This window comes from Crassostrea angulata, chromosome 6, assembly GCF_025612915.1.
Source record: "Crassostrea angulata isolate pt1a10 chromosome 6, ASM2561291v2, whole genome shotgun sequence".
Classification (NCBI taxonomy): Eukaryota; Metazoa; Mollusca; class Bivalvia; order Ostreida; family Ostreidae; genus Magallana; species Magallana angulata.
The window spans coordinates 28,006,768-28,033,335 of record NC_069116.1 but is presented as its reverse complement, the minus strand read 5'-3'; the positions used below and the strand labels follow the sequence as shown (position 1 = coordinate 28,033,335).

Sequence of the window (26,568 nt, the reverse complement as noted above, 5' to 3'; positions counted from 1 at the left end):
TTCCTCTTTACGGAATATTACTTTCTCCTGGTGGGTTTTGAATTTTTTAATTTCATAGTAAATATGGCGGGAAAAACGAAGTAGTGAAAAATCATACATAGAATAGTAGAATGGATTCAGGGAGTGATAATACATCTGTGGTCAGTGGAACAACAATTCACAGTGGAAAAAGTTCTCCTGATTTGTCATTTAACATGTGAGATACAAACAATAATTGATTGAACAACTATAGCTTTGGTTCCTTCTGAAGTTCTCTATGATATTTTGGTGGTATTAGACTATTACACATTTTTCATGTTTGGATTTCTTTTCCCCTGTCATTTCAGACTTATACAGTACATTGTCACTCATCCCTCCAAAAAGGAAATTAAATACACACTTTTTTAACAATTGGGTGCAAACATGTATGCCCTTTTAATTTTGGAATTCCATTTCCCTCAAATCCCATCTTTTGATTTGAAAGCAGTGTAACGGATAGAAAACCCGTGGGTTCCGACGATGTACTTTAATCCACTTTAATATCGACTGGTGTCCTATACCACCATAAGTCATTTGTAATCTATAAATGCACTCCTATTAGTGATATTTGTTGGTTGTACATTAATTGGCTTTTCTGAAAATTATAAATCAATATTCATGTATATATGTAAACTTTCATCTTCATGATAACCCTTTGGCTAACTTCTTTTTTTTCTTCTTTTTTTTTAATCTAGTTTAAAAGGATTAGATGGTAGGAGCTTCCAGAATGCAATCTGTGCCAGTGACAGTATGTAAAATGAACTATATTAATGTCCGAGTTTAAAGAAATGCAATATTTATAACATGTATATACTACCGGTAGTCTAGTACTGGTATCTATATTTGACATCTCAATGAAAAAGTCAAAGTATTTTATTTCTTTAATAACGCACATTGAAAAAAGAGGAAAGTGTTTTTTGTAGAATTTTATTTATCCAATATTTTTTTCTTGCAGATGCAAGCTCCCCAGTTATTCCCATTACAAGGTCAAGATTTCAGAATGTAATAGAGGAACCTGTATATTGTAGTGTAGGTATCACGTTGTCATTCACATGTATGTGTATTTCTGCTCACTGTGATCAGTTGATTTGTGCCTTAAAGTATAAAGGGTCATGCAGATATAATTACCAGGTAGTATAAATCACTATCACAAAAATTTATAGTAAATGTGAAGTTTTTATGTTTTTTATTTCAGCAGAAATGTTAACTGTTAATAAAATCAAGACTATGGCTGCTCTAATTTAAAAGCCAAAGTTCTGTTACTTGCTTTCCCAGACAATTAAACACATAGTTACATTGAACACACTCATGATGTACCCATGCTTTCAGCAAAAGCAGTTTCATCCCTTCCTATGTAATGAAAACTTCTACAAATATAAAAAATTATAGTTATAACAAACTGGACGATGCTCCCTGGTGCTTTGCTAAGACCATGTTTCACAGTACTGCAATTGGATTTATTGACTTATATTTAGCCTTTTAATCACTTCTTCTTTACATCCATTTCAACAGCCTTTAAAAAAGCAAAAGCAGTCAGAAGATGACATGGACTCTGATATTGAATCCCACTTCTCCCAGTCTGTCCTGACAAATGACAAACAGAAGGCTTATACCCTCACTCAAACTCACGAAATTCATGCAGATGTTTGTGAAAAGCAACCAAAAGAGACCACCAATGAGGTTATATTTGAGCTTAGTATTGTAGTGTAAACATGGATTAGCAATACATTTATATGGTTGTTTTCAAATTCAAAGAACTTTCAGTGATTTTAAAAATAATTTCATTGTATTTGATATGTGTTAGTTTGATATTTCATACTACATGCATTAGCAATTCAAAAAAAAAAATTGCAATATGGGGTTTTACCAGTTTAAGTTATGAATTTCAGCTACATGCTAAAAGTAAAACTATGATCTTTTTAAGGTGGACTCGCAAGACTCAGATGCAACAAGACTCAGTTCTCAAGAGACCACTCAAACTGAAGACAGAGGGTATTATTCAAACTTTGATTCTCAGTGCTATTTGTGTGCACTAAATAAACAAAATACATGTCTGATGAAAATGTTATGGTTAATCTGAAATTTACTCATGGATTTCAAATGCGAAGAGAGAAAACTGTGATACATGCAACATCCTTCTTTTTATGAGATATAGAGAGCAAACTAAGAAAAAACAAAAAGAAAAGGGAATACTAAAGCAGACAGGAGAAAGGCTTATGGAGACACAAGATGTCAACAATTCTCAGATTGGCGGTTCACAAGTTTTGTTCCCAGACTCCCAGAGTTCCATTCAGAGTTTTGGTAGGTAGGAATATGTTGTTGCTAGGGAAAACAAACTGTCTTTCCAATAATTTTAATTTTTCCAAAAATAATTGTAACTAGATTTTCTATCTGCATTGTTTATGTTAAAGTCTTTGCTTGCTGTTTGGTTGTACCATCTAATTAGAGAAATAAGTACATGTACTTGTACCTGAGTAACGTACTTTATCCTTTTTATCCAGATGTTCATTAATAAAATATTTACAATATAAGGTGTTTTCCCCTCTATCTTACAGGGTCCGTACCTTGCGAATTATGTTTTTACAACATATTTTTCTCTATAGTTTATTTTGCTGTACTATTTAATAGTTGCTAAATTTCTTCAGCAGGGTTTTATTACATAATACACTCAGATGATTGTTGAGGCCTTTAGGCCTATCGTTTCTTCCCACCTCTGTATTGTCACATATACGTATTGGTACTTACAATAAAATGTCAATCATGCAGATAAACAAATAATGATGAGCTCCCAAACATCAAGTGGGATGTCAACAGCATCCAGTAACCTCAAGGATCTGGAAAGCACTCTGGTGAGATTCTTTTTATTTGATTAAATTTACATCGAAATGTTGCAACTCGATCACTCTACTAAAATTGTCATATGTAGATTAATTTTTTTAAAGCTAGCTGCTTGCAGATTTGAAAAAAATGCCTACCATCCAGTTTTATGGTGAATATCTATGACATTATATTTTGTAGAGTAAAGAGGAAATGGTAACTGCCTTTGGAAAGATCAGAAAAATTCATGCCCAGATTGATAAGAACATTAAAAATAGAGACATTTCTAAAAATCAGAAAGGTGAAAGAACTAGTGCTGAAATACAGTACATGTGTATATAATTGGTATGTAAATTGAGAGATTTATCAACAATTCTTTTGATACGCGTATTTACAGAGTGTTTTGAGAAAAAGTTAGCTGTTGTCCACCAGTCTTTGAAGAACATCAGTGAAAGAATGAGCAATGAAAAAGTGAGGATATCATTTGATGTGAAACACTCAGTGAAAACGGCGGCAGCCAGAGACAGACTGCGGGAGCAGATGAAGGATCTGACTCAGAGGCAGGCTGCCCTGAAAGATTTGTTGATGAAACAAGCCGAGTTGACTAGGTGCCTGAAACAAGGTACAGGCAACACAGCACAGAGCCAGGTTCAGAGAAATCAGCCTAGTGAAAAATCAAACGCATTTGAAAACAAAGTGAATGAGTGGATGAATAAAAATCCTGTATCAGTGATGCCAGCCTCTCAAAATAATTCTCTCTTTGCACCTGCATTGAAAATTCCAAGCCAAGTGAGCATGGAGAAAAAGAATGAGTTCTTTAAAGGTCAGAAACAAGTCCAGACAACACCAGTGGTAGCTGGGGTACAAAGAACTGGAAATACACAGGTGAGCTATATATACATGTAGGTCCTGGAGATTGACAACAGAAGTACTGATCTATTGATATAAAAGACACATTTTTAAAACATTCTGAACATTATTTTTGCAGACACTGCATTCTGGGACAGGACTGCTTGCAATACCAATGAACATATCTAAACAAGCAGAAAACATTCCAACGCATGCAATCCATCAACCCAAAACTACAGCATCAGATACGAGAAGCAATCAAACGATAATTTATGTGTATTCCCAAAACTCAAACACAGTCAATACAGAAAAGGTGTTAGCACAAGTTCAAACACAATCAAGAAATCCTGCCCCTGTTCTGTCTCCACCAGCTACAAAAAAGAATCCTCAAACAAAAGCACCAACAACGCAATCATCTCAAAACTTTAAGAGGCCATCAGAAATCATGAAATCACCACCTCTCTTTAATCCAAACTCCTTCCTACAAAAGACTCTGAAATCTCCTCCAGTGCAGTCGACATTGAAACCATCATTCAAATCCCCTCCTATATCTCTTCCAAGATCAGCAGCAGAGGAGAAAAATATATCCCCAAGCACAGTGTGTTCCAGTGATGTCTTTCCTGTGTCCTGTAAAGAACTGGGAAGGAGGATACAGGAGCGGATTGCTAGTCAGAGAGAGGCTGAATCCCAGCAACTATTACTAGGTCAAAGGTCATATACATGTACTGATACATCGCAAGGTCAAAGGTCATATACATGTACTGATACATCGCAAGGTCAAGTGTCATATTTATCACAAAGAGGGGGTGATCAAATATCATTTTCTCAAGGGAATGAATCTAATGGTTGGAAAAAACAAGGAACTCCTGTAAAAATCATTTCTCTCACAGAGCAATGTAGTACAAAGGCAGCTGCAGAAAATATGGTAAGAATATGTAAATAATCTGGCAATTTGGTGTATTTTGATAATCAATGTGCTTTATATGACATTTTTTCAATCAAATCATATTTTCAGAGTGGAAAAACATTTTTATTTATTTTAAGGATATTGGATGTGAACAATCACAATATGAGAAGTATGGTGGTCTGAAGTTCCCTCCCTTGAAATCTCTCATAGATTTACATGTCCTGTATCCAGCAGAAAATGTTTTAGCAGCTCTGTACATGGGGAAAGTTTTCACAGCATCTTTGACCATGATGGGCAATATTGAGGGTAAAGGGGGAGAGGTCTTTAACACACCTATGAAATGGCTCAGTGCGGTAAAGGGAGGGGAGGTGGTAAAAAAGGCACAAGCTTACAGAGAGGCAAGTTAAACCATGTAATACTGGAACATGTGACTTGATCCAGTTTTGTTCAGCCAAACAACACTGTTTTTCCAGCACTTTTGGTCAATATTCATAATTTTTATTAAAAATAATTTAAGTAAAATATGATATGTGGTACCTACATAATCTCTTTGGCTTTAATACATCAGCAAGACAATTCCTTATATACTGGTATTATTTATTATTAAATGTTTAGTGAATGTAAATCTAGTCTTATTCTTGTGTTTTGTAGATAAAGTATGATGGCCATTCACTGAAAAGTTATGTAGATGGTGAACAACAAACCTCAATTGAAAAAATCAATGGTATGTGTATAATTGATCCTATACATACATGAAAGATGTGATTATCGCAATATTAAAGACAGATGAACATTTTCTAGCCTAACATTTTGATTCCTTTATTACTCAGTGCTAAAACAAAGAAGTGTCCAGGAAAAACAAGAGACAAAAGACCATCCTGAACACAGAAATGAGACATCCAAGTAAGTACCATTGTTCATTATTTGAAAATTGTGATCTTTCTACTCAAAATGCAGTTCAGACTTCCAGAACAGTCCTCTCTAGATCCAGTTCTTTTTTTGGGGGGGTTTCCTGGGAAGGGGATTGGGAAGACTAAATATTTGTAGCCAAATCCTCTTTGGAATGTAGACAAACTATGAAACATTGTATCCTTACTCCTCTGTTAAGATTTTAAATATTTAGTATTCTCTTTCACAGACCAATGGATGATGAGGACAAGGAAATGGCAGATCTACTTTTTCAATGCAAAGTTCAGTTGTTGGATAAAACAGACTTGGTTCCTATGGATGATCTTCCAGAGAATTTCTGGAGCAGTGATTTCAGGGATGTGCATCTATCTTATTCTTTCTGGAATCAGTTAAATGACTGGAAAACCCTTGCAGAACCATTGACATTATAAAAGGCTGTATCAAACAAAGACAAATCTCTTTACTGTTAAATTACATTTTATTTTTCTTTTGTATATCACAGTTTGAATGAAAAAAAATATGAAAGACACTGGTATTAATAAAAACTTTAAAAGATTTTCTATAAATCCTAACCCTGAGAATTATTTATGTGAACAAAGAAACAGTGTTTATAACTGTTTCTGACTTGGATGTATACAGCGAAATTATGTTCAGATTTTGTCGTATGGATTCACTAGGGCCATGTTATAGTTGGAAGCACTGGGTTCATCAAAAGTGGACAGGCAGATATCTGGTACTCCTTGAGTCAGCTGGTCCTTGGAGAAATCATAGACCTGTATTTCTCCTCGAAACCTAACAAATAAATAATGCCAAAAAATTATAGACATGCCTGATCTATATAAGCTCATTTGCTTATTAAATATGATACATACGCTTACAGCACTTTGGGTATGGAGGATAAATAAATGTATGGATGATAAATAAATAATGATTACCTCCTGTGTGTGCTGTTTTCAAACTCATCAAGAACTGGAAATTTAGTACAAGGAACATTTCCAAAAACAAGTTTTTCTTCTGAAAATCTGCAGTGTCTAACTGGATGTCTGAAAGATGAATCAACATGAGAAGATCATTAATATTTTAATATTTTCCATCTTTAATTCCATATTTTTTTTTTTCATAAATTTAAAGAGACAGTGGAATGTAAAGTTTAAAACAACAAATGTTTTTGTACCTGTTGTGAATTTCCCATAGTTTTTGAGTCATGCGCAAGTCCCACACAAAAACGAATCCATCGTAGCCTCCAGAGATGACCTTCCAGTCATCCATCTGTACTGTGGTGATCTGGTACATGTGGCCGGTGAAGGAGGCCACTGGGTTACTGGTCCTGGTGTCATAAACTCGCACCCTGAAATCATCAACATCAATCAGTACACAGAACAGACTTTGAAGGAAGGCAATGTCTCTAATAAATCAATAATTGTAGTCATTCTTTCTTAGTTTCAGAAAAGTGTTCATGATTATTTGGTCTGTAGCACATACCTTCTATCTACACTGCCAGTCACAAAGTTATTGATGGGACTAGATCTTAAATTCATGCAGGAAATTTCTCTTGTGTGTCCGTATAAATCTTGTAGCTCCTTGTTTGACTGTATATCATATAATTTGACCTAAAACGTAAAAAATCATTTTCCTCACTATTAATAACAATTTGGTTTTAATAAAAGACTAACAATTTCACAGTTGAAATTACCTATCCCACCACATTATCCACTTGCACCCATTTATTATTGCACAAGATTGTGAACACCAACATGTGATACTCTTTATTGGTTAAATTTTATTATAATGAGAATACAGTGTGGATATTAAAGCAAAAAGGGACCACAAACCTTGTGTTGCAGAGCAACAGCCAATGTTTTGCTTTCTTCTGACACATCAACGGCAGAGATGTGCATGTCTAGAATATTGTGAATCTCTGTACACTGTTGATTTAGGTTCTCTGTGTTGTACAGACAGACTTTAAACCAGGTAGATACAGCCACTTTTGGAGATGAGATCATTGGCTCAAACAACTCTATATGCTGGATCTGTAAAATGCAAGACATCTTCTTTATTTTATTTGTTTGGACAAATATTAACGAATCGATGTAACAAAAAACTTTAGGAAATCAGAAAATCTTAAGATCTATATAATTTTGTTCTGGTTTTCCTTCATATATTTAAAGTTTCATAAATACCGGTACGGTACTATAATCTTGGAATTTAAATACCTGTAATCTTCAAAAGACAAGATACTGTAAAAGAGCATGGTTATTCTTGCTGATGGTTATGTATACGTTTTCTCAAGTCAAACAAAATGTGTATGTAATAAATGCGCAGTTGCATGATTTACAACTCCTGAGTTTTCATTTTTACAACAATTTGCATGGGGGAGATTTTACGCGGTTTTAACTCTAAAGCATAAGTAAGGTAAATTTTCCCCACACTTAAATAACCATTTTTACAGTATGCTGATCCCAGATGAAATAAAGTATTGAATGCATAAATGATTGAAATTTATTGTGACTAACTTACTGCCAGTATTTTTATAAATCTAAGTACCACAGTAAACTACAAATAATAATATCCATTTCATGTGTAATTCTACATTATCCCATTACCGGTACAACTAGTGAATCATACTTTTTAAATGAAGAAGTCCTTTACTGTTATAATTCTCATATTCTTACTACTGGTACACTTTATTCTTACCCACTGTTGGACATCTACTTGTTGCGTTTGGAATGAACCAGATTTTTTCTGGTGTACATGAAGAAATGGCCCAGCTGTTGAAATCACAGAGTCCGATAGATCTGATAGCTGGAGGTGAGAGATCTTGTTTGAATGACCATCAACAAACGTGTAACATGGAAGTGTCTGACTCCCCTGTAACTGCCAAATGTCTAAATTTCCTAGAAAGAATTCAGTTCTTTAATTAAATTATTTTTTTTTTTAACCATAGTCATATCTGGTTGGAAATTTAATTGTCACAATATCATGATCATGCACTAACTCCTGAAAACCTGTCTGAGAAAAAATGAATTCCTGACTCAGACTTCATGTCACTACATGTATCATTACTTTCAAGTTTCAATATACTGTATTGCATTTTTAATTAACATTCATGTAAATTATGAAATGAGAAAGTGTACTCAAAGTTTAAAAACCTTGTTCAAATGCAGCAGCAACTTGTTTCGTAGATGTTGAAACCATGGTAACATAATTAGTGATAGTGCCTTCTTCTGCTTCTTCATTGATGATGAGTGAAGTATTTGAAGGCTGAAGCACAAAGTCTTCTTCATTCTCTATGTCCCAAACTTTTACATCACCTTTGGTATACCTACAACAATTAAGCATTTCTATAAGTTAGTTAAGTAGTTTTTCAATACTTCAACATTAGAATTCAAAAAGTACAGGGCTGCATTCTACAAAAGGACTTAAAACTTATGAAAAAAAAATTAAAACTCCTATTATATATTTATAATCTATTATTTATCAGCTACTAAATGTTTAAACTTTTTACCAATAAAACATACTTATTTTATTAAAATAGTTAAAAGTAAATGATTAAATTTGTATAAATTTTACACATTGAGGATTATTCCATGTTGCTGAAAAAATGAAAGACTTTGCCATAGAAATTTCTGTTGTAAAACGCAGTCGGAAATACCAAACGACCATGTAAGAAGTTCATGCTGTGTTGCTGAGTTTTCAATTTGTTTCCCTTCATTTAAATATTCCCCCAAAAATGGGGTTATTTTTACCCTGCAGCAACAAAGTTGCAGAAAGAATGCACAGAACATAAAATCCCGCCAGGCATATGCTGCAGTTGTCTTACTTCTGCTTTTCTCTCCTGTAATAAAAGAAATATAATCAGTTTTATTATCATCCACCAAAAAATCAATGTACCATAGGTACGGCTGTACGAGTATCAATTTCAAATTCAATGATCTCCATCTTCAGTTTACCTTCCAGTTAGACAGTACAAGCTTTTTGTGACTGACGCTTTGTCTGACTATCTCTTTCCAGTCAATCCTTTCAACAGCAAGAGTATTTTCCTCACATCCTAGTTCATGGCAAATCTTGCACCAGAGAAGTTCATCCTCTGCCAGGCTTTTCCAACTTTTACTGACCTGATATAAACATAAATTTCAATTTTGTAATACACTGACAATAACTCTTTCACTGTACATATTAGACATATAAGTTTTAATTAATAAGAATCAGAAAGATCTCAAATACCTGAGCACATCTGCATAGGTCTAGCATGCTCAGATGCTGGAATATCTTCACAGCAACTTCTCTGGGGACTGAGATGTCAAAGAATGGAATTTCGTTGATTTCATCCTACAATATATAAAAATGCATAATGCTAGTAACTCCCACGTGGCAATTACTCCAAGATAGTAAACTCATTAATTCTCACTCCACATTCTGTCTCAGTTCAGGTAAATAATAAAATATGTCTAGAAAAGGAAAACAATAGCTATCATTGATTAAACTGATAAATGTATGTATGTATTTATAAAAGTATTAGAGAAATAATGCTGTACAGCGTAGGAGAAACAAGCCATTAATTATATATATAGGTAGCTGCAGGTCTGTATAGCTCCCAGTCTGAAAAAATTTGGATTCACAATTGTTTGTGCGCTGTAAATTGCAGGTTTTTTACTTTGGGAGGCACTGTAGATCATAGGTTGTCAATCCAAATTTTTTTCATACTGGGATCTACAAACCTGCAGCTAATATATAGGCATCTTTATTAATCTTTAGTACAATATATGGGCATCTTCACATTTTCACAACAGAAATGTGATTATACACCATCTGAGTACATTATATGGGACATTAAAAACCTAATATCTTACCAAATCTGAAATAAATTTGTCTAGAATCCTTTCTCTGGCAAATCCATCACTCTGATTCACTCTGTCAGAGAAGATGTCTTTGAGTTTCACTTTCTTGACAGTATTATTCTTAGGCTGCTGCTCTCTGTGTCTTTTTAGTTTGCCTTTTACAACAGGAATTATATCTAAGTCTTCCTGATCCTGCAGATTCTTTTTGTCAAATTTCAAAAGATTGCACACAATGTCAAAGGGGTAATAAGCAACCTCTGGCTTGTGGTTGGAGTTGTCTGGCTTATAGCTTGAGGAAATGATATTTTCATTGAATTTTATGTTGACACTGTTTGGTGACACTGTCACGTTTTGGTTTTTTGAGGTTGTTTGGATGTTGCTTCCACCACTATCATCACCATCTTCTCTTTCAACATTTTGTTTCTTGTTTAGCTCTTCTCTCCACTTCTGTCTGAACACTTCTAAGTCACCAATATTTGCCATTTCTATTCAAATAAACGAAAAACGCCTTGTAACAATAGTTCTAGCATTAAAAATCTTTAAATACTATATAATAAACGAATGAGCAACGAAGTCTTGTTGTGATTGTTCTCAATTCCCGGTATATCAAACCCGATGTAAATAAATACATTTTTAAAAAGGGGGGGGGGGTGTCACTCAATGTTCAAGAACCTTTGAAAAGGTTGAACCACCTGAATATTCATTTTTCTTATTTTCTAATTCAAGATTTTATTATATAATAAAATGATAAAATGTTTCACACATCTGCTCACATTTTATAAACCCACCTATCCCCCCCCCCCCAAAAAAAAAGGCTATGAGCCTTATTGAATAAAAAAAATGTTAGCTTTGTATCTTGCTTATAAATCATCGACTGACACTCATATTTTTGTTGATCATTGTAAACAATAAAACTAGAAAAATAATTTGACCAAAATCGTGATGATGCATGCATGCTACCCAGCCTTCACTTGTTTAAAGGGATATGGTCCAAATTTTGGTGGCTTGTAGGGTTTATAACCTTTTAAGTCTGAATCATTTAATTCCTATTTTCCTCAAAGACAACAAATTTTGTACAAGTGCTGATCTAAATTTTATTGAAATAACATTAATTGGGATAACAAAAAAATTAAAACATTTGGTATAAAAATATATGAAGTACGTAATATATTAAACAATCATATGTAACTCACGAGAGGTAGAGATGTTTGTACATGTGTCTGTGTCCATCTTCCGCAGACAAATAATTATAAGATGTAATCAAACCTTACATAGCACACTGCATACAACATATTTTCAAAATGAGCAAAAAACAAAATTTTACAGTCTGATTTTAATGATTCAAAAGAAGAAAAATGATATGACATACCAAATATATACAGAAGTGCACATGCAGTCACATGTATTGTGGCTTTATTGATATTCACTGACAATGTAAGATTTGCTGGGTTTTGTAGTTTAGAGAATAGATCATTTTATGAACAATTACTGTAAATCTCCTTTTATTCAAATTTTTTTCAAGGTTTGCGAGAGCCTTGTCGTCATGAATTTTTCTCGCTGCAAACCACTCCTTGTGGTATCATGTTTATAACAAGAGGCCCATGGGCCACATCGCTCACCTGAGGAACATTAGGTATGATAAAGTCAGAATACAAACAATCTGGACAATGTACAATAATACATGTAGATCCTGTATAAATAAAATCCATTTTTCCCCCTAGGAACTCGGATAGCCGACTGCTGCCAATACTTACAAGAGCAGACTTTAATCACCGCTCCTGCACATATATAGGGACTCAACTTTACGCAAGCAGGGATGACCGCACACCTACGCAACTCAACAGGTACCAACGTTAGCAAGCAGGGATGACCGTACACTTGCGCCAACAGCTCAACCTAACGCAAGCAGGGAGTGCCACACACTTGCGCTAGAAAGGGCAGAACACCAGCAGGGATGACCACACACTAGTGCTCCACCGCAATCACCACAAATACAAGCAGGTATGCCCGCACACTTGTATTAATGCGATACAGGGCAGGGATGACCACACACTCTGTATCGTAGGTTAGAAAACACGGAGATTATATAGAGCAGGAATGTCCACACACTCAATCTATCCGTACCTGTTCAAATTTAACCCCAAAAACAGTCGCTCGTCGTAATGCAATAGACACTGTCCCTACATATGTGCCGGCCTAAAATAATTCATAGTATCTAAAAATTGGAAATCAAAAATAAACAAACTTCTCCGGCCTAACCCAAAACTACTTATGCAGAACAACTTATATACATTGAATATTTAGTATTGTATAAAAATAATCGTCACAATAATTGGTTAACAGTGGATGCATTAATTAAAATAATCAAGAATCAATAAATCAAGGGCAATAACTCAATACAGTAATACAAAAAGATTCTAATGAAAAAATAGCTGCCTGCTTCAATTTTATAGTCATATCACATGTTGGGAATGCAGTTCTCAAAAAGATCCTTTACAATTGTTTATATATGGGATATTTAGCTACATCAAACTCTGAACCTTTTTGTGAGGCCGAAGAATTGTCCTGGAGCCAAAGTCTTAACAATTATAAAAGAATCATCTTGCTGATTAGTTTCTGAGAAGAAGATTTTTAAAGATTTACTCTATATATTCCTATGTAAAACTTCAACACCCCCCCCCCCCCCAATGTGGCCTCACCCTACCCCCAGGGATCATGATTTTCACAACTTTGAATCTACACTACCTGAGGATACTTCCACACAAGTTTCAGCTTTCCTGGCTGATTAGTTTCTGAGAAGAAGATTTTTAAAGATTTACTCTATATATTCCTATGTAAAACTTCGACCCCCCATTGTGCCCCACCCTATACCCAGGGGTCATGATTTTCACAACTTTGAATCTACACTGCCTGAGGATGCTTCCACACAAGTTTCAGCTTTCCTGGCTGATTAGTTTCTGGGAAGAAGATTTTTAAAGATTTACTCTATATATTCCTATGTAAAACTTCGACCCCCCAATGTGGCCTCACCCTACCCCAGGGATAATGATTTTCACAACATTGAATTTACACTACCTGAGGATGCTTCCACACAAGTTTCAGCTTTCCTGGCTGATTAGTTTCTGAGAAGAAGATTTTTAATGATTTACTCTATATTTTCCTATGTAAAACTTCGACCCCCCCATTGTGGCCCCACCCTATACCCAGGGGTCATGATTTTCACAACTTTGAATCTACACTACCTGAGGATGCTTCCATACAAGTGTCAGCTTTCCTGGCTGATTAGTTTCTGAGGAGAAGATTTTTAAAGATTTACTCTATATATTCCTATGTAAAACTTCGACCCCCCATTGTGGCCCCTCCCTACCCCCAGGGATCATGATTTTCACAACTTTGAATCTACACTACCTGAGGATGCTTCCACACAAGTTTCAGCTTTCCTGGCTGATTAGTTTCTGAGAAGAAATTTTTTTAAAGATTAACTCTATATTTTCCTATGTAAAAGTTCGACCCCCCATCGTGGCCCCATCCTACCCCCAGGGGTCATGATTTTCACAACTTTGAATCTACACTACCTGAGGATGCTTCCATACAAGTTTCAGCTTTCCTGGCTGATTAGTTTCTGAGAAGAAGATTTTTAAAGATTTACTCTATATATTCCTATGTAAAACTTCGACCCCCCATTGTGGCCCCATCCTACCCCCGGGGGTCATGAATTTCACAACTTTGAATCTACACTACCTGAGGATGCTTCCACACAGGCTTCAGCTTTCCTGGCTTTCTGGTTCTTGAGAAGAAGATTTTTGAAAATTTCTCGAAATTTTTCATTAATTTCTAATTATCTCCCCTTGAAAACGGGTGTGGCCCTTAATTTTCACAACTTTGAATCCCCTTTGCCTAAGGATGATTTGTGCCAAGTTTGGTTGAAATTGGCCAAGTAGTTCTTGAGAAGATGTTGAAAATGTGAAAAGTTTACGGACGGACGGACAGACGGACGGACGGACGGACAGACAGACGACAGACAAAAAGTGATCAGAATAGCTCACTTGAGCTTTCAGCTCAGGTGAGCTAACAAAACGAGTCTGGATAAGGCTTGGTCGTGAACATTAGTCATCACGAATCAGTGACGGAAGTAAATCGCAAATTAAAGTTGCACGTGCAAATAAAAGTTGGTTTGCAGTACTCTATCAAAACAAATACTTGTCATGTCAATTTGATGAACAATTGATTTTTTTGACTGCATGAAACCATTGAACTCAAAGAATAATGATGTAACACTTTTAGTTATTCTTAGTCTGAGTTAACCATTCATCTCACCAGTAAATGTACATACATACATTGTATAATACAAATATTCTTAACATTATATAATGAATTCATAGTAAAAGTAAAAACATCTTAAAAAATCACATTTTTTTAATGAAAGATTTAATATTGTACTAAAAAGAATATCAAAATCATTATATAGAAAAGATTTACAACTGCCAGTAAAATAGTGAAAAACAGTTTAAAAAATAAAATTTATAAAAAATGAAAATAGAACCTTAGACAAATTGTTGTTTAAATAATTTCAATGAAAAAATCATTTTGACACAAGCATCAGGTAATAGAATACAATAAATAGCAACAATATAAATGAGAAAAAAAAATCACAGTGCAACATACAATTTTTAAACTTGTGCTACTTAATGCCTAGTGCACATACATGTATATATTTGGCATAATCAGGATACAATAAAATGTCTGACAAAAATGGTGAAGTGTGTCTGCTTAATTCTTCATGTCAACCACTGTATGTAACCGTGGATCCCTTTAATAATTAAATATATTTAAGATGATTTTTTAAGTTCCTTTTTAAGGGCTTGGAGATCATTGTACAAGTTGCGATGCAGAAGTTCAGAGGCACACAGCAAACCCCCAAAGAGAGCCCCAGTCAAACCTGCCGACATGATGTCCTGACCTGTAACAAAAATTCATGAAAAATATTACCATGGTACCAGGTAAGTAAAACGATAATTAACTTATTCCAAAACTTTTGTAATTTTAAAATGATATTAACTTAATAATCATCAATAGAAGGTAATTTTTTGAAAAGTAACTATATGTAATATTCCTTTCATGTATGCTTTTGTGTTGGCTAATACACTATTAGTTGGTTTCTGTAAATTTGCAAATACATGTACTTTACATTGAAATGATAACTTCTTAATAGTGATTACAAATAACACTGAACTTAAAGCTTTATTTTTTTACCTGTGAGATAAAGTCCTGGAATGTCCGTCTTTGCTCGTAGCTGAATGGCGGGTTCCGGCAGAAACCTCTGCATGTTGTGATCCAGGCCATACATCTCTCCATGTTGGAATCCAAGGTAATATTTGTTACTGAGGGGGGTCCCCACATCAAAGTACTCTACCTGAAGGTCACAAACATAATGGGAATTTCATGAAAGCTCAAGTTTAAATTAAAAATAGATAGAAATTGCTTTAACAAATATTTTGAGATCTCTAAAAAAAAAAATACCAGTACCAGCTTTTATTTAAAAAGTACCGAAAGTATACCCATGAAAACAATTATCGGTATATGAAAATCAGAAATTAAAATGCGTTATTTCTTACTTGGCATAATCAACCTCCCTTCAGAAACATGTTTTTAAATGGTCTCATGAATGATGATAGTATTAACATTGATCCCCTACCTTTCCTTCAATGTTTGGGTATAGCTTGATGCAGTGCTGCAGCATCTTCTTGCCAATGATGGTTTTCAGGTCCTCGTAATCCTCGCCCCGGTGCTTGACCCTGCCCTCCTCCCACTGCTGGAACCAGGAATACTTGGACAGGGTGATCAGCAGACAAGTTGATTTATCTGTAATCAGTGCATGTATATTACATTCAATGCTCTATAATTACTTTACATGTTATATAATTTCTACAATGATAAAATCCATATCATATCTCTGGGAAAATAGCAGAGGAGGAGTTATAAAAATGAAAATTTCTTTGAGGGGTTATTTTACAATATTAACATCTACCAAGTATTATTTCCTCTATTTCTTACAGAGACTTATAGTTAATTCATAGCTCTATAGAAACAGCCAGACTGAAATCTATACACCCGTTAATCAATTGGTTGAAATCTACAGCGTCTGAAACTGACAGAACTAAAATTGACACGCCCTTTTTATCGATTGGTCATCCTACATGTACAGCGACCTAAGAAGAATCACGGACTGCACGAAATAATCATGATGATGTCAGACTCAAAGTCTTACAGGAGACGATTTGGCTGTTTCTTTTAGCTAACGTACTGATGAACATTAACGGTAATTTAGTGAATTTTAATTACTTTTTATAATTTATTTTTTTTTAATTAGTTAAAAGAAAGATGTAAATATATACAAGAGGCCCAGGGGCCACATCGCTCACCTGAGCAACAATTGCCTTAATTCTGATCAAATTAGCATTACAGTATCAAAATATCTTGACAACTGAGTACAGTAGATCTTGCTAAAAAAATTGAAAATCTGCCAATTTTTATCAACCTCTTATTTTTTGGTAAATACCAAGCCCCTTTTGTTGTTGTACCTGTAAGAAGATTTGTCTCTATTCCTATATACCCCCCCCCCCCCCCCATTTCATGGCCCCATTTTTCTCTAGGGAATCATGGTTTCATCAGACTTAAATCTACATAACCTTTGCTTTCACACTAAGTACTGAGTTTTGAACCGAACACTTTCCCAGAATAGTTTTAAAGATTTTCTCTTTATATTCCTATGTAAAAATTCAAACCGCCATCACGGTCCCGCCCTACCACTAGGGACTGTGATTTTGCAAACTTGAATTTACACTACCCGAGGATGCCTCTACACAAGTTTAAACCCTTTCTGGCCAAAATTCTTTAAAAAGAAGATTTTTAAAGATTTTCTCTATATATTCCTAAGTAAAAATTCATCCCCCATTGTGGCCTCACCCTACCCCTGGACTATTATTTAAACAAACTTGAATCTATATGATCTGGGGATGCTTCCACTCAAATTTTGGCTTTCCTGGCCTAATAATTTTGAGAAGAAGACTTTTAAAGATTTTCTCTATCTATAAAAATTCATCCCCCATTGTGACCCCGCCCTACCCCCAGGGACCATGATTTGAACAAACTTGAATCTACACTTCCTAAGGATGGTTACATGCCAATTTGAGATTTCTTGGCAAAATATTTTTGAGAAGAAGATTTTTAAAAGATTTTTTCAATATATTCCTATGTAAAACTTGATCTCCCAATTGTGGCCCCACCCTACCCCCGGGGATCATGATTTGAACAAACTTGAATCTACACTACCTGAGGATGCTTCCATTTCAATTTGAGCTTTTCTGGCCTAATAGTTTTTGAGAAGATTTTTAAAGATTTTCTCTATATATTCTTATGTAAAACATGATCCCCCTATTGTGGCCCCACCCTACCCCCGGGGACCATGATTTGAACAAACTTGAATCTACACTATCTGAGGATGCTTCCACTCAAATTTGAGCTTTCCTGGCCTAATAGTTTTTGAGAAGACTTTGGCTCAGGTGAGCTAAAAAAGGTTAAGTTTACAATACAATAAGTTGTTAAAGTTGGTTTCTGGAAGAAGAGACTTTTAAAATTTTCTTAATAAATATTGAATTTTTTTTTAGTTTTTTAATCTTTAGTTTTTAAGATCTGTGTACAAACATAGAATCGTGAGCAAATCTCTATATCTTGCTTATAATTCGAAGCTTAACACTCAAATATGGTTAGTAAATAGAAATTGTAAACAATTAAAACACAAGAAACATGCACTATAACAAATAAAGAACACAATTTATTTTTTTCGAAATGAATCATATATATACATTTACATGTATATACCTACATATTTCCGACAGCGATATCAAACTCTATTTAAACTGAATAAACTCGAGAAAATGCCGAGCATCTCAACAAAACCTATTGCATTAATATACCATTACGCAAAATATAATGCCGAATTACCGATAGAATGAATTGTATTTCAGTACTTTTTTGATACATCAGATTTTGCTTAATTTGCGCAGGTAAACAGTTAACTGTTTGATTTACCGAAGTCTCTGTTTGATTTGATACGTAAAAATCACGAAATACAGACGATAGTTCCCAGGTTACAAAGCATAAATAATGAAAACGAAACGAAAATCAGAGCAAGCTAACACCAACGTCATGTGTGAAAACTGTCAACGCATTGAAATATTAAGCCTCAATTTACTTCACAAAATCGGCACCAATATATTTTGCATCATTCGCGAACTGTTGCACAACAAGCAAATTCATCATAGTCAGATCGACCCTTTTTCGTATAATGTCATGGCTGCTTTAAACAAAGAACCTCGTTTTAGATGTATGGAATACGAGTCTTGGTAAAATGGGTACGCAAACCCGGGCCGTGGCAAAATAAAAGCCGGGGCAGATCGGCAATCGTCAATTCCAAATACGCATTACTTTGCAGCAATATTTACAGCAAATATAAATATACTGGTCCATCAAATATCCTGAAATTTTAATGAGATTGGCAGATTAATAACTGCCAATCTTTTGTTTTGCCCAGGCAAAGTCTTGTCTACCCATTTTACCGGATGCCGAATCCGAAGCTATTAAACTGATTGAAACACGCCTTTCCTTTATTATTATTTTCGTAATAACTCAGATTTGAAACAGAATTAGACCTTAATTTTTGCAATTTATATTTTCCTTCCCATAAGGATAATTTATGCTAAACTACGTTGAATTGGAATCAGTAGTTCTTGAGAAGAAGATTTTTTAAAATGCACCCCCCTTTTTCTACAGTTTCAAGGTTTTCTCCGCTTTGAATACAGATCGGACTTTTATTTCTGCAATTTATATTCGCCCTCCCATAAGGATGCTTTGTGCCAAATTTGGTTGAAATTGGATAAGCGGTTTTAGAGAAGAAGTTCAAAATGTAAAAAGTTTACAGACGGACAGACAGACGGACAGACGGACGGACGGACAGACGGACGGACGGACGGACGACGGACAAAAAGTGATCAGAATAGCTCACTTGAGCTTTCAGCTCAGGTGAGCTAATAATAAAATGCGTTCTTTAATAATTCATGCGGGTTATGAAGGTAGCGATCATTGCAGAAAAATTTTCATAACCCGCTAACGCGGATTATGTATTTTTTTCTGCAATGTCGCCACCTTCATATCCCGATTGAATCGCCAAAGAAAGCATTTTATTGTTTAATAGAATGCATGAGAAGAAATTAAATGTTACTACCGGTACTATTAGTTTTGCTTGAAACTGGTTAAATCGATATATTTTAACACTGACTTTCTGGTTTTCACCCTTGGATTATGTTTCATTTGTCAGTTATCAGTTTCATAAAATAACAGTTCACTGTTATCTTATACCCTTAAGACCCTGATTTTTTTTTACTGTTTATTATTAAAGCTGTACCTATCACAAAAAATATTTCACTGATAAAGTATATCACCAGCTTTTCATGAAGCTATACATGTACAGATGATGCACACAGTAATAACATACCTGGGTTTCTGTCATGCCAGGTGGGATCTTTGGCCGATGGGAAGGAGACAAACATCATGGGGACCTCAGCATCTCGCACCTTGTCCAGCGGCATACCTATGTAGTCCTGAAATGCCTGCTCCAAATCCGGTCTGACAAAATCAAGAAAAATTACCAACTGTCAATAGATACCATATACAGGGTAATTTTTGTCCTGTGTAATTTTCGCCCTTCTACTCTTGCAAACAGTTTCGCCCCGTCTTGAATTCGCCCGACATAGATGTGTTTTAAGAGAGATAGTTTGAGACATCGTAAATCGCCCAGTCTTAAATTCGCCCGTTGACAATGAGGGTGAAAGAGGTGAAAATAAAATGGGGACGAATATTGCCCTGTATACAGTAATATTAATACCGGTAGGTTTCCACCATTTCTAATGTAAACTAATGTACCTGGTGAAGCTCCAGCAGTTATGGGCTTGAATTCCTAGTTCCTCTTTGGTTCCATTCAGTCCAATAAAGACTGTCATATAAGACAGGCTTTCTCCCAGCTTGTTAATCAGAGGGTACAAACCTGAATAAGTATGCCACATTATTACATTACAAAGATTATACCATGTGAACAGGAAGACTGTACTTCTAACCATGTTTCCCTAAAAACAAGTTTTTCTTTTATACGTCTAGGTCATTGTGGATGTCATGAACCTTATTGCCAATTAACGTTCATGGCGCATTCAATGATGATGTCTGCACAGTACTTACTGGATTTTGTGGCCACCTCTTTGGGCAGCATACAGAGAAAAGTATTGGAAACTCCTGCATCTGTCACAATGTTCTCAGCATAAATTTCTACCTGGCTGTCACCTTTCTGAACTTTCACACCTATAATAAACACATTTCATTGTTAACAATATGAAACACATACCGGTATTTTCTATTCCAAATAACACAGAATCTCAATACAGTTAAACTCTGAGATATAGGGAACATGCTAATAACAAATTTATGCTTACAGCCATGTCAGAGTAAAATTATTGGATATAACGACTCATTATTACCAGTACATTTGTATAACAAATCAAAATTGCTTGCCCTTAGCATTTGCTAAAACCATGTTTTAATGTAAATTTCAAGTACATGTACAGATACAATGCTTTTTTGCCAACACCTACCCACAGCTCTGCCTGAATTCATGATGATCTCTGACACGGGGGCATTGACTAGGACCTTTCCTCCCAATTCTTCAATGACCTGTACCATCTGGAAAGGAACTTCACTGGGTCCACCCCTGATGTAGTAAGCCCCAGAAAAGTAGTGCCTCATCACAGTGGTGTGGAGTCCAAATGGACACCTTGAAGGTACCACACCTTAAGAAAAGAGTGAAATCTATGAATAAAATCAAAGAAATACATGTATTTTCAAAACAATTACACATCATTACTAATAATAGGCTCTGTTAGAAAAAAAAAAGCAAAAAAGCAATGAAGCAATCTAATTAGAATTAGACGTTCTGAATCTGCTACCACTTCTCAAACAAGAAGCGGTAGCGGATTCAGAACGTCTAAATTTAATTAGATTGGCAATGAAGGAAACTGTATCAAACTGTACAAATTCCTATGGCCTATGAAAAATTAAATAATTGAAACATTTTTTCATAAAATGGCAATCTGATTAAAATCAGATCCTCGATGCTCCCGTTTTAATGATGTGTCGCTACCTCGTAGCGACACATCATTAAAACGGGAGCATCGAGGATCTGATTTTAATCAGATTGATAAAATGGTGAATTTCATAAACCTAGACACAAATGTACAGACCGCAACATTATTAAATGCTCTAGAATTAAAAAAAAGTTTTGACCCCCTAATGTACTCTACCATAATCTCCAAAGATATAAGAAAGTGTCCCTTTCAGCTCCTCATCCTCTGTAAGTTCTTCCAGAACCTTCTTCAGTGTGATCCTCCCAAACTTGGCATAAGACTTGAAGACAATGTTGAACAGTCCAGTGGATATTAACAGTCTGGCTAACCATTTTGGCAAAAGCTTCAGCACAAAGTAACCCTCAAAGAAGTTTCTAGATTCCTAAAAAATGTGTCAAAAATCAGTCACTGCAGCAAATACTGTATGTGTGTATTAGGGATTTACTGTAAAGTTATAACTTCATATCATACAAAAATGACCAAAAAAATCAACAATACAAAAAATATACCAGATAGTACAATCCATATGCATGCATTGTATAAATTATCATATGTGATCTATTAAATCAGAGGAAAGCTACCAGTTTTAAAATAGCAAAAGTGAATGGTTCATTCAAATTGATTTCATTTTCCACTGAAGAAGCACCAACCCTCAAAAGTTTGAAAAAGCTTTCAATGGCATCCTTTTCTTTTGGAAAGCATCTTATGAGATTTTCTTTCAGTTTCTTCTCATCAGACAAAAAGGGGTATTTCCTCACTTTCTCTTGATGGGGATCTCCCATTGCAACCTTGATATACAAAAATATGATAGGTTTATAACTGTTAGCTCTTGGAGTAAAATACAATTACATATACCGGGGTAAAAAAAAATTTCAATACTTTATTGTTAAACTGATGACTTGTTACACTGACTTTGTTAATTGTGATATAGTGAACTGTGGTTTATATGACTTGGACACCGACAGCAAGTGAATGTGATGCTTACAATATCATATGCTTCGTCCATCCTGGGGTACTCCACACGCCCACCTGTCACCTGATCCATCAACACTCGATCATCATCATGTGGTTCCATTTTCCCAATGTAATGGACACCTAGGTATTGATTAGATGTATTATTACTCTTTTACATTTTATTTAACTACTGGTAAACCATAATAATGGCAACTTGTAAAAAATTAGTAAAAAATATTTTTCCCAAAATTAGAGTTTCCCGTACCTTGAAATATATTACGTTAAATATAATTGACTTCAATACTTTTATAGTACATTTACCTGTATTGAGTGTTTAATATATGGTATCAGTACCTGTATCAAATTCGAACCCTTTATCATGAAAGGTGTGGCAACATCCTCCAGCCTGGTCATGTTGCTCTAGCACAAGCACTTTTTTGCCGGCACGAGCAAGCAGAACCCCCACACTCAGACCTCCAATCCCACTCCCAATGATCACTGTGTCCAGGTTCTCTGGGACTTTATCTGCCTTGAATCCTAAAGGAAAATTTACAGAGGAAAACTTACCTTTATACATATTCTGAGGGACAAAAAAATAACTATTTTTTTTTTTAAGAGCAACTTCTTTCTTGTTTCTAGCTAATTTGTGGGACACCCCCCCCCCCCCAACTGATTATTTTACAAATTGATCTCAATGTTATAAAACATGCAGAATAATATTCTTTAAAATAAATGATTTTACTCATGATATATGTATATATGAGTAATATATTAATTTAATATTTATCTTTACAAATCATGTACGTTGAATATTAATAAGTTGATCTAGGTCTGGACCATATATAAAATAAATAAGAGATGTTTGTGAAACACTAAATTATGCCACCATTCATTGGAAGCCTTTGCTAAGAAAATTAACAGAAATTATCTGAAAATAATTGGAATTTGTCTAAGTCCAAAGGGGTATTACTTGGTTGGTACGTGATCAAATCTTCTGGGAAGTCTTTGGGCTTCAAAGGGTTTGATCATGTGACCAACCAATTTCATTTCCCAGTGAACTTTTTAAATTGCTGTTTATTTCTTAATAACTCTGACAAAAACTGCTAGATTGTACCCAAAATTGAACTTGACCTTGATATTATAATGATTAATCTGTATACCAAATTTCATTCCAAGATATGCATTTAACACTTATAAAAAATCCAATTGAAGATATAGCCATGCATGCAGTGCAATGCTGTGTACCAGCCAGGTGATAATCAATCTATAAACAAAGATTCACTTTATATATTTACAGTGTATGAATTGGATTAAATATTTTGAATATTATAAAAACAGCCGATCGTATCTCCTGTGATTAACAAATGTTAAAAAAAAGATCATGCTACCATATAAAATATGAATTTCTTCTAAAAAAAATTTGGATGAAATAATTTCCTGTGATTTTCATGTGTTTTTTTTTCAATTTGTCTTTGTAATATTAAACAAATTCTTTTGCAATTGTGCGTACATTATATGTATGAACAAATATCACTCTTTATTTCATCACACTAAATATACATGACCAAGCTCTAAACAAACAAATCTGCAATTCAAATAAGCCCCATACAAAAATACAATAGCATTTTTTGTTCTGCATGTCCAGTCAAGCTGAACAATCTGATGAAATCTCTAAGTACTGTTTATGTGAACTTTCCATTATTCTCATAAATTCGCAGCCATCAAAAACATTTCTATGGTGAAGGCATCACGAAATACTTATTGGAATTTCATAATTATGGTTTCCACTATGTCAAGTAAATACTCTTACCCTATTTTAATAAATAATAATTAATGTATAAACATGATAAAAGCATGCATTCAGAATTGTTAGAGACTATATGACATCATGCAATACTCATTGGAATTTCATATTGTTTCCACTATGTTGTATATATACTCCTCTAAGATTTTAATAAAAAATAATTATTAATGGATAAAAGAAATGTATTCAGAATTGTTCAACACTATATATACAGACGAACATGCATGTGTTCATTTTATCAAGATTTATAATATTATTCATCATCAGTAATCTATCACAATTTGTCTATTCCAAAGTAAATCGCATCACTCAATGTTGATGTTGAGGTCTTAGAAAAACAACCCTTAATCAAACATTAAATTGGATACATATGCATTAATTCTAGCCTGATTTCTTGACATTAAAAACAAACGCAGATCTACATCTTCTTTTTCAAAAATTCTTCTCGTTATGGATAAATGTCAAAACAGAATTAAACAGGAGTAGATAAACATCAAATATTATATGCATGACCTGGTTTCTTGGCAGTTAAATTTGACATTTTTGAAATAAAAAAATCAACAACCAAAGCCTCAAAAATGGATTTTTGACGGGTTTTAGAATAAATTATTAAAAAGTGTTAATTCAATATATATGTGAATGTAATGAATTTAAAATATAATATTTTTATTCCAAATGTATATGGAATCCTCTTTTCATTGAAAGTTAGAATTTAAATAATAAGAAAAAGTTAATATTCTTCAGGTATCCAAAGGATCCCACTGAAATTATTATCATAATTCTTATTGATTTTTAGAACCACACCCTTGGCACTTTATGAATGTATGCCTAGCAGAAAAGAGCTAACGTTGTGTGTGATAATGGACACAATTTTGCAAAGACTCGGACTCCTTCACAGTAATTGCAGTACAAACTGCTGGGAAAATAACAGTTTCATGAAATACAAATAAAGCTTATTGTTTAATGTACATTGTTTAATGTAGTCATTCATCAATGTCTACCTATTCTTAAATCTCGCCAAAATTTATCAATTTGACCTACAAGAGAGCATTACTGCAATTACATGTACTATGATTTATAGGGATTTATTGTAATCAATATGTGATTCATTGATAATCTTTCAATAAGAACTTGCTGCCTATATCTTGGTAAATAATTATTTTAAACAATGTACATTCCATTTCATTTCATAATTTTTAAGCCAATCTGTAATTAAATCCATGCTCTCTTGATTCAATGTTATAATAGCTAGAATATGGGAAATGGTCACAAATCTATATATTAATTTGGTGTGGAGCAGATGCATCAGTATTGTGCATGAGTATGTTTATAGAATTTTTAGATATGTTTAGAGTCTGGTTTACAGTTAAAGTCTCAAGAGATTGTTCTACAATTACTATTCATTTTGAATAGGTTGGGATCAATCTTCAAAATGGAATATAATAGCCTGTTTGGGATTATATTCCAAATGGGATATTTTGAAGTACAAAAAATAGACATATTTCATTTTGTAATTTTTTATATAAATCTGTATAAATTCATATCATTTGCAACAATTTTTGGTGAGGAAGTTTTTCTTGCATTGTATACGGTAGTTTGACAGATTGATCCCCAAGAAGTTTTGGATTTACTGAGGGATCAACCTCTGTGACAGTGGGGTTACAAAAAAACAACAACTTGTTTGTAACACACATTCACGATTTCATCTAATCTAATGCAAATTCGACTTTGGCCAAATATTAAATTTCTATTTATCGCCCATCAAATCAATATCTAATTTGGGTTATTATATACCAAACAGGGGGTTTCCAAATAGTCTATCCAACTGCATGGTCCCAACAAATTCCATGTGTTCATTGTTCGATCAAATCTTCATACGATTAAATTCTTTGAAGATGAATCTACGAATTAACATTTGATGACACCTAACTCAATATTTCATGTAGGTATACACGCTTACTTTGTTTGAGAACCCGGTCTCTTTCTTTCTGGTCACTGACAAGATGCCCCACTGGTCGTACATGTTTGGGACAGAATGGGTTTTTTGCCGGTTTCGGTCCAGAAAATAACACAGATAAGGCAAGAATAAAAACAGTCAATAGAACTGTAATGCCTAATAGGTAAGGATTCTCAACAAGATACTGTAAAACACTGGCTATCATCTTGAACACCCGGCCTTGAATGATGGTGAATGAACTTTGCACCAACTCCCAGCTGGTCGTCTGTTTATAAAGTAAGTATATT

The 26,568-nt window shown here is 34.3% G+C and overlaps 3 protein-coding genes across 3 annotated transcripts; 1 reads left to right on the top strand and 2 right to left on the bottom strand.

The window, feature by feature from the left end:
* The first annotated feature begins 69 nt into the window (after positions 1-69).
* LOC128190508 (uncharacterized) lies at positions 70-5,966 on the top strand. Its single transcript, XM_052862585.1, has 14 exons — positions 70-196; positions 714-766; positions 974-1,047; positions 1,531-1,698; positions 1,943-2,010; positions 2,174-2,319; positions 2,785-2,867; positions 3,037-3,136; positions 3,233-3,720; positions 3,824-4,609; positions 4,729-4,989; positions 5,243-5,315; positions 5,422-5,494; positions 5,730-5,966. The coding sequence occupies exons 1-14, from the start codon at positions 111-113 to the stop codon at positions 5,929-5,931; spliced, it is 2,661 nt and encodes an 886-aa protein (XP_052718545.1). The 5' UTR covers positions 70-110; the 3' UTR covers positions 5,932-5,966.
* Positions 5,967-6,143: 177 nt separating this feature from the next.
* LOC128190507 (F-box/WD repeat-containing protein 8-like) lies at positions 6,144-10,932 on the bottom strand. Its single transcript, XM_052862583.1, has 11 exons — positions 10,351-10,932; positions 9,725-9,829; positions 9,451-9,615; positions 9,247-9,335; positions 8,650-8,822; positions 8,195-8,394; positions 7,333-7,530; positions 6,983-7,110; positions 6,675-6,848; positions 6,436-6,543; positions 6,144-6,292 (listed from the first exon to the last, which is right to left on the bottom strand). Exons 1-11 carry the CDS (start codon positions 10,819-10,821, stop codon positions 6,151-6,153), a joined length of 1,953 nt encoding a protein of 650 aa, XP_052718543.1. The 5' UTR covers positions 10,822-10,932; the 3' UTR covers positions 6,144-6,150.
* Positions 10,933-14,413: 3,481 nt separating this feature from the next.
* On the bottom strand, positions 14,414-26,515 carry LOC128188638 (all-trans-retinol 13,14-reductase-like). Its single transcript, XM_052859804.1, has 12 exons — positions 26,285-26,515; positions 22,875-23,057; positions 22,552-22,661; positions 22,217-22,354; positions 21,744-21,948; positions 21,039-21,233; positions 20,629-20,748; positions 20,320-20,440; positions 19,892-20,022; positions 16,034-16,200; positions 15,592-15,751; positions 14,414-15,298 (listed from the first exon to the last, which is right to left on the bottom strand). Exons 1-12 carry the CDS (start codon positions 26,484-26,486, stop codon positions 15,168-15,170), a joined length of 1,863 nt encoding a protein of 620 aa, XP_052715764.1. The 5' UTR covers positions 26,487-26,515; the 3' UTR covers positions 14,414-15,167.
* Positions 26,516-26,568: the final 53 nt, after the last annotated feature.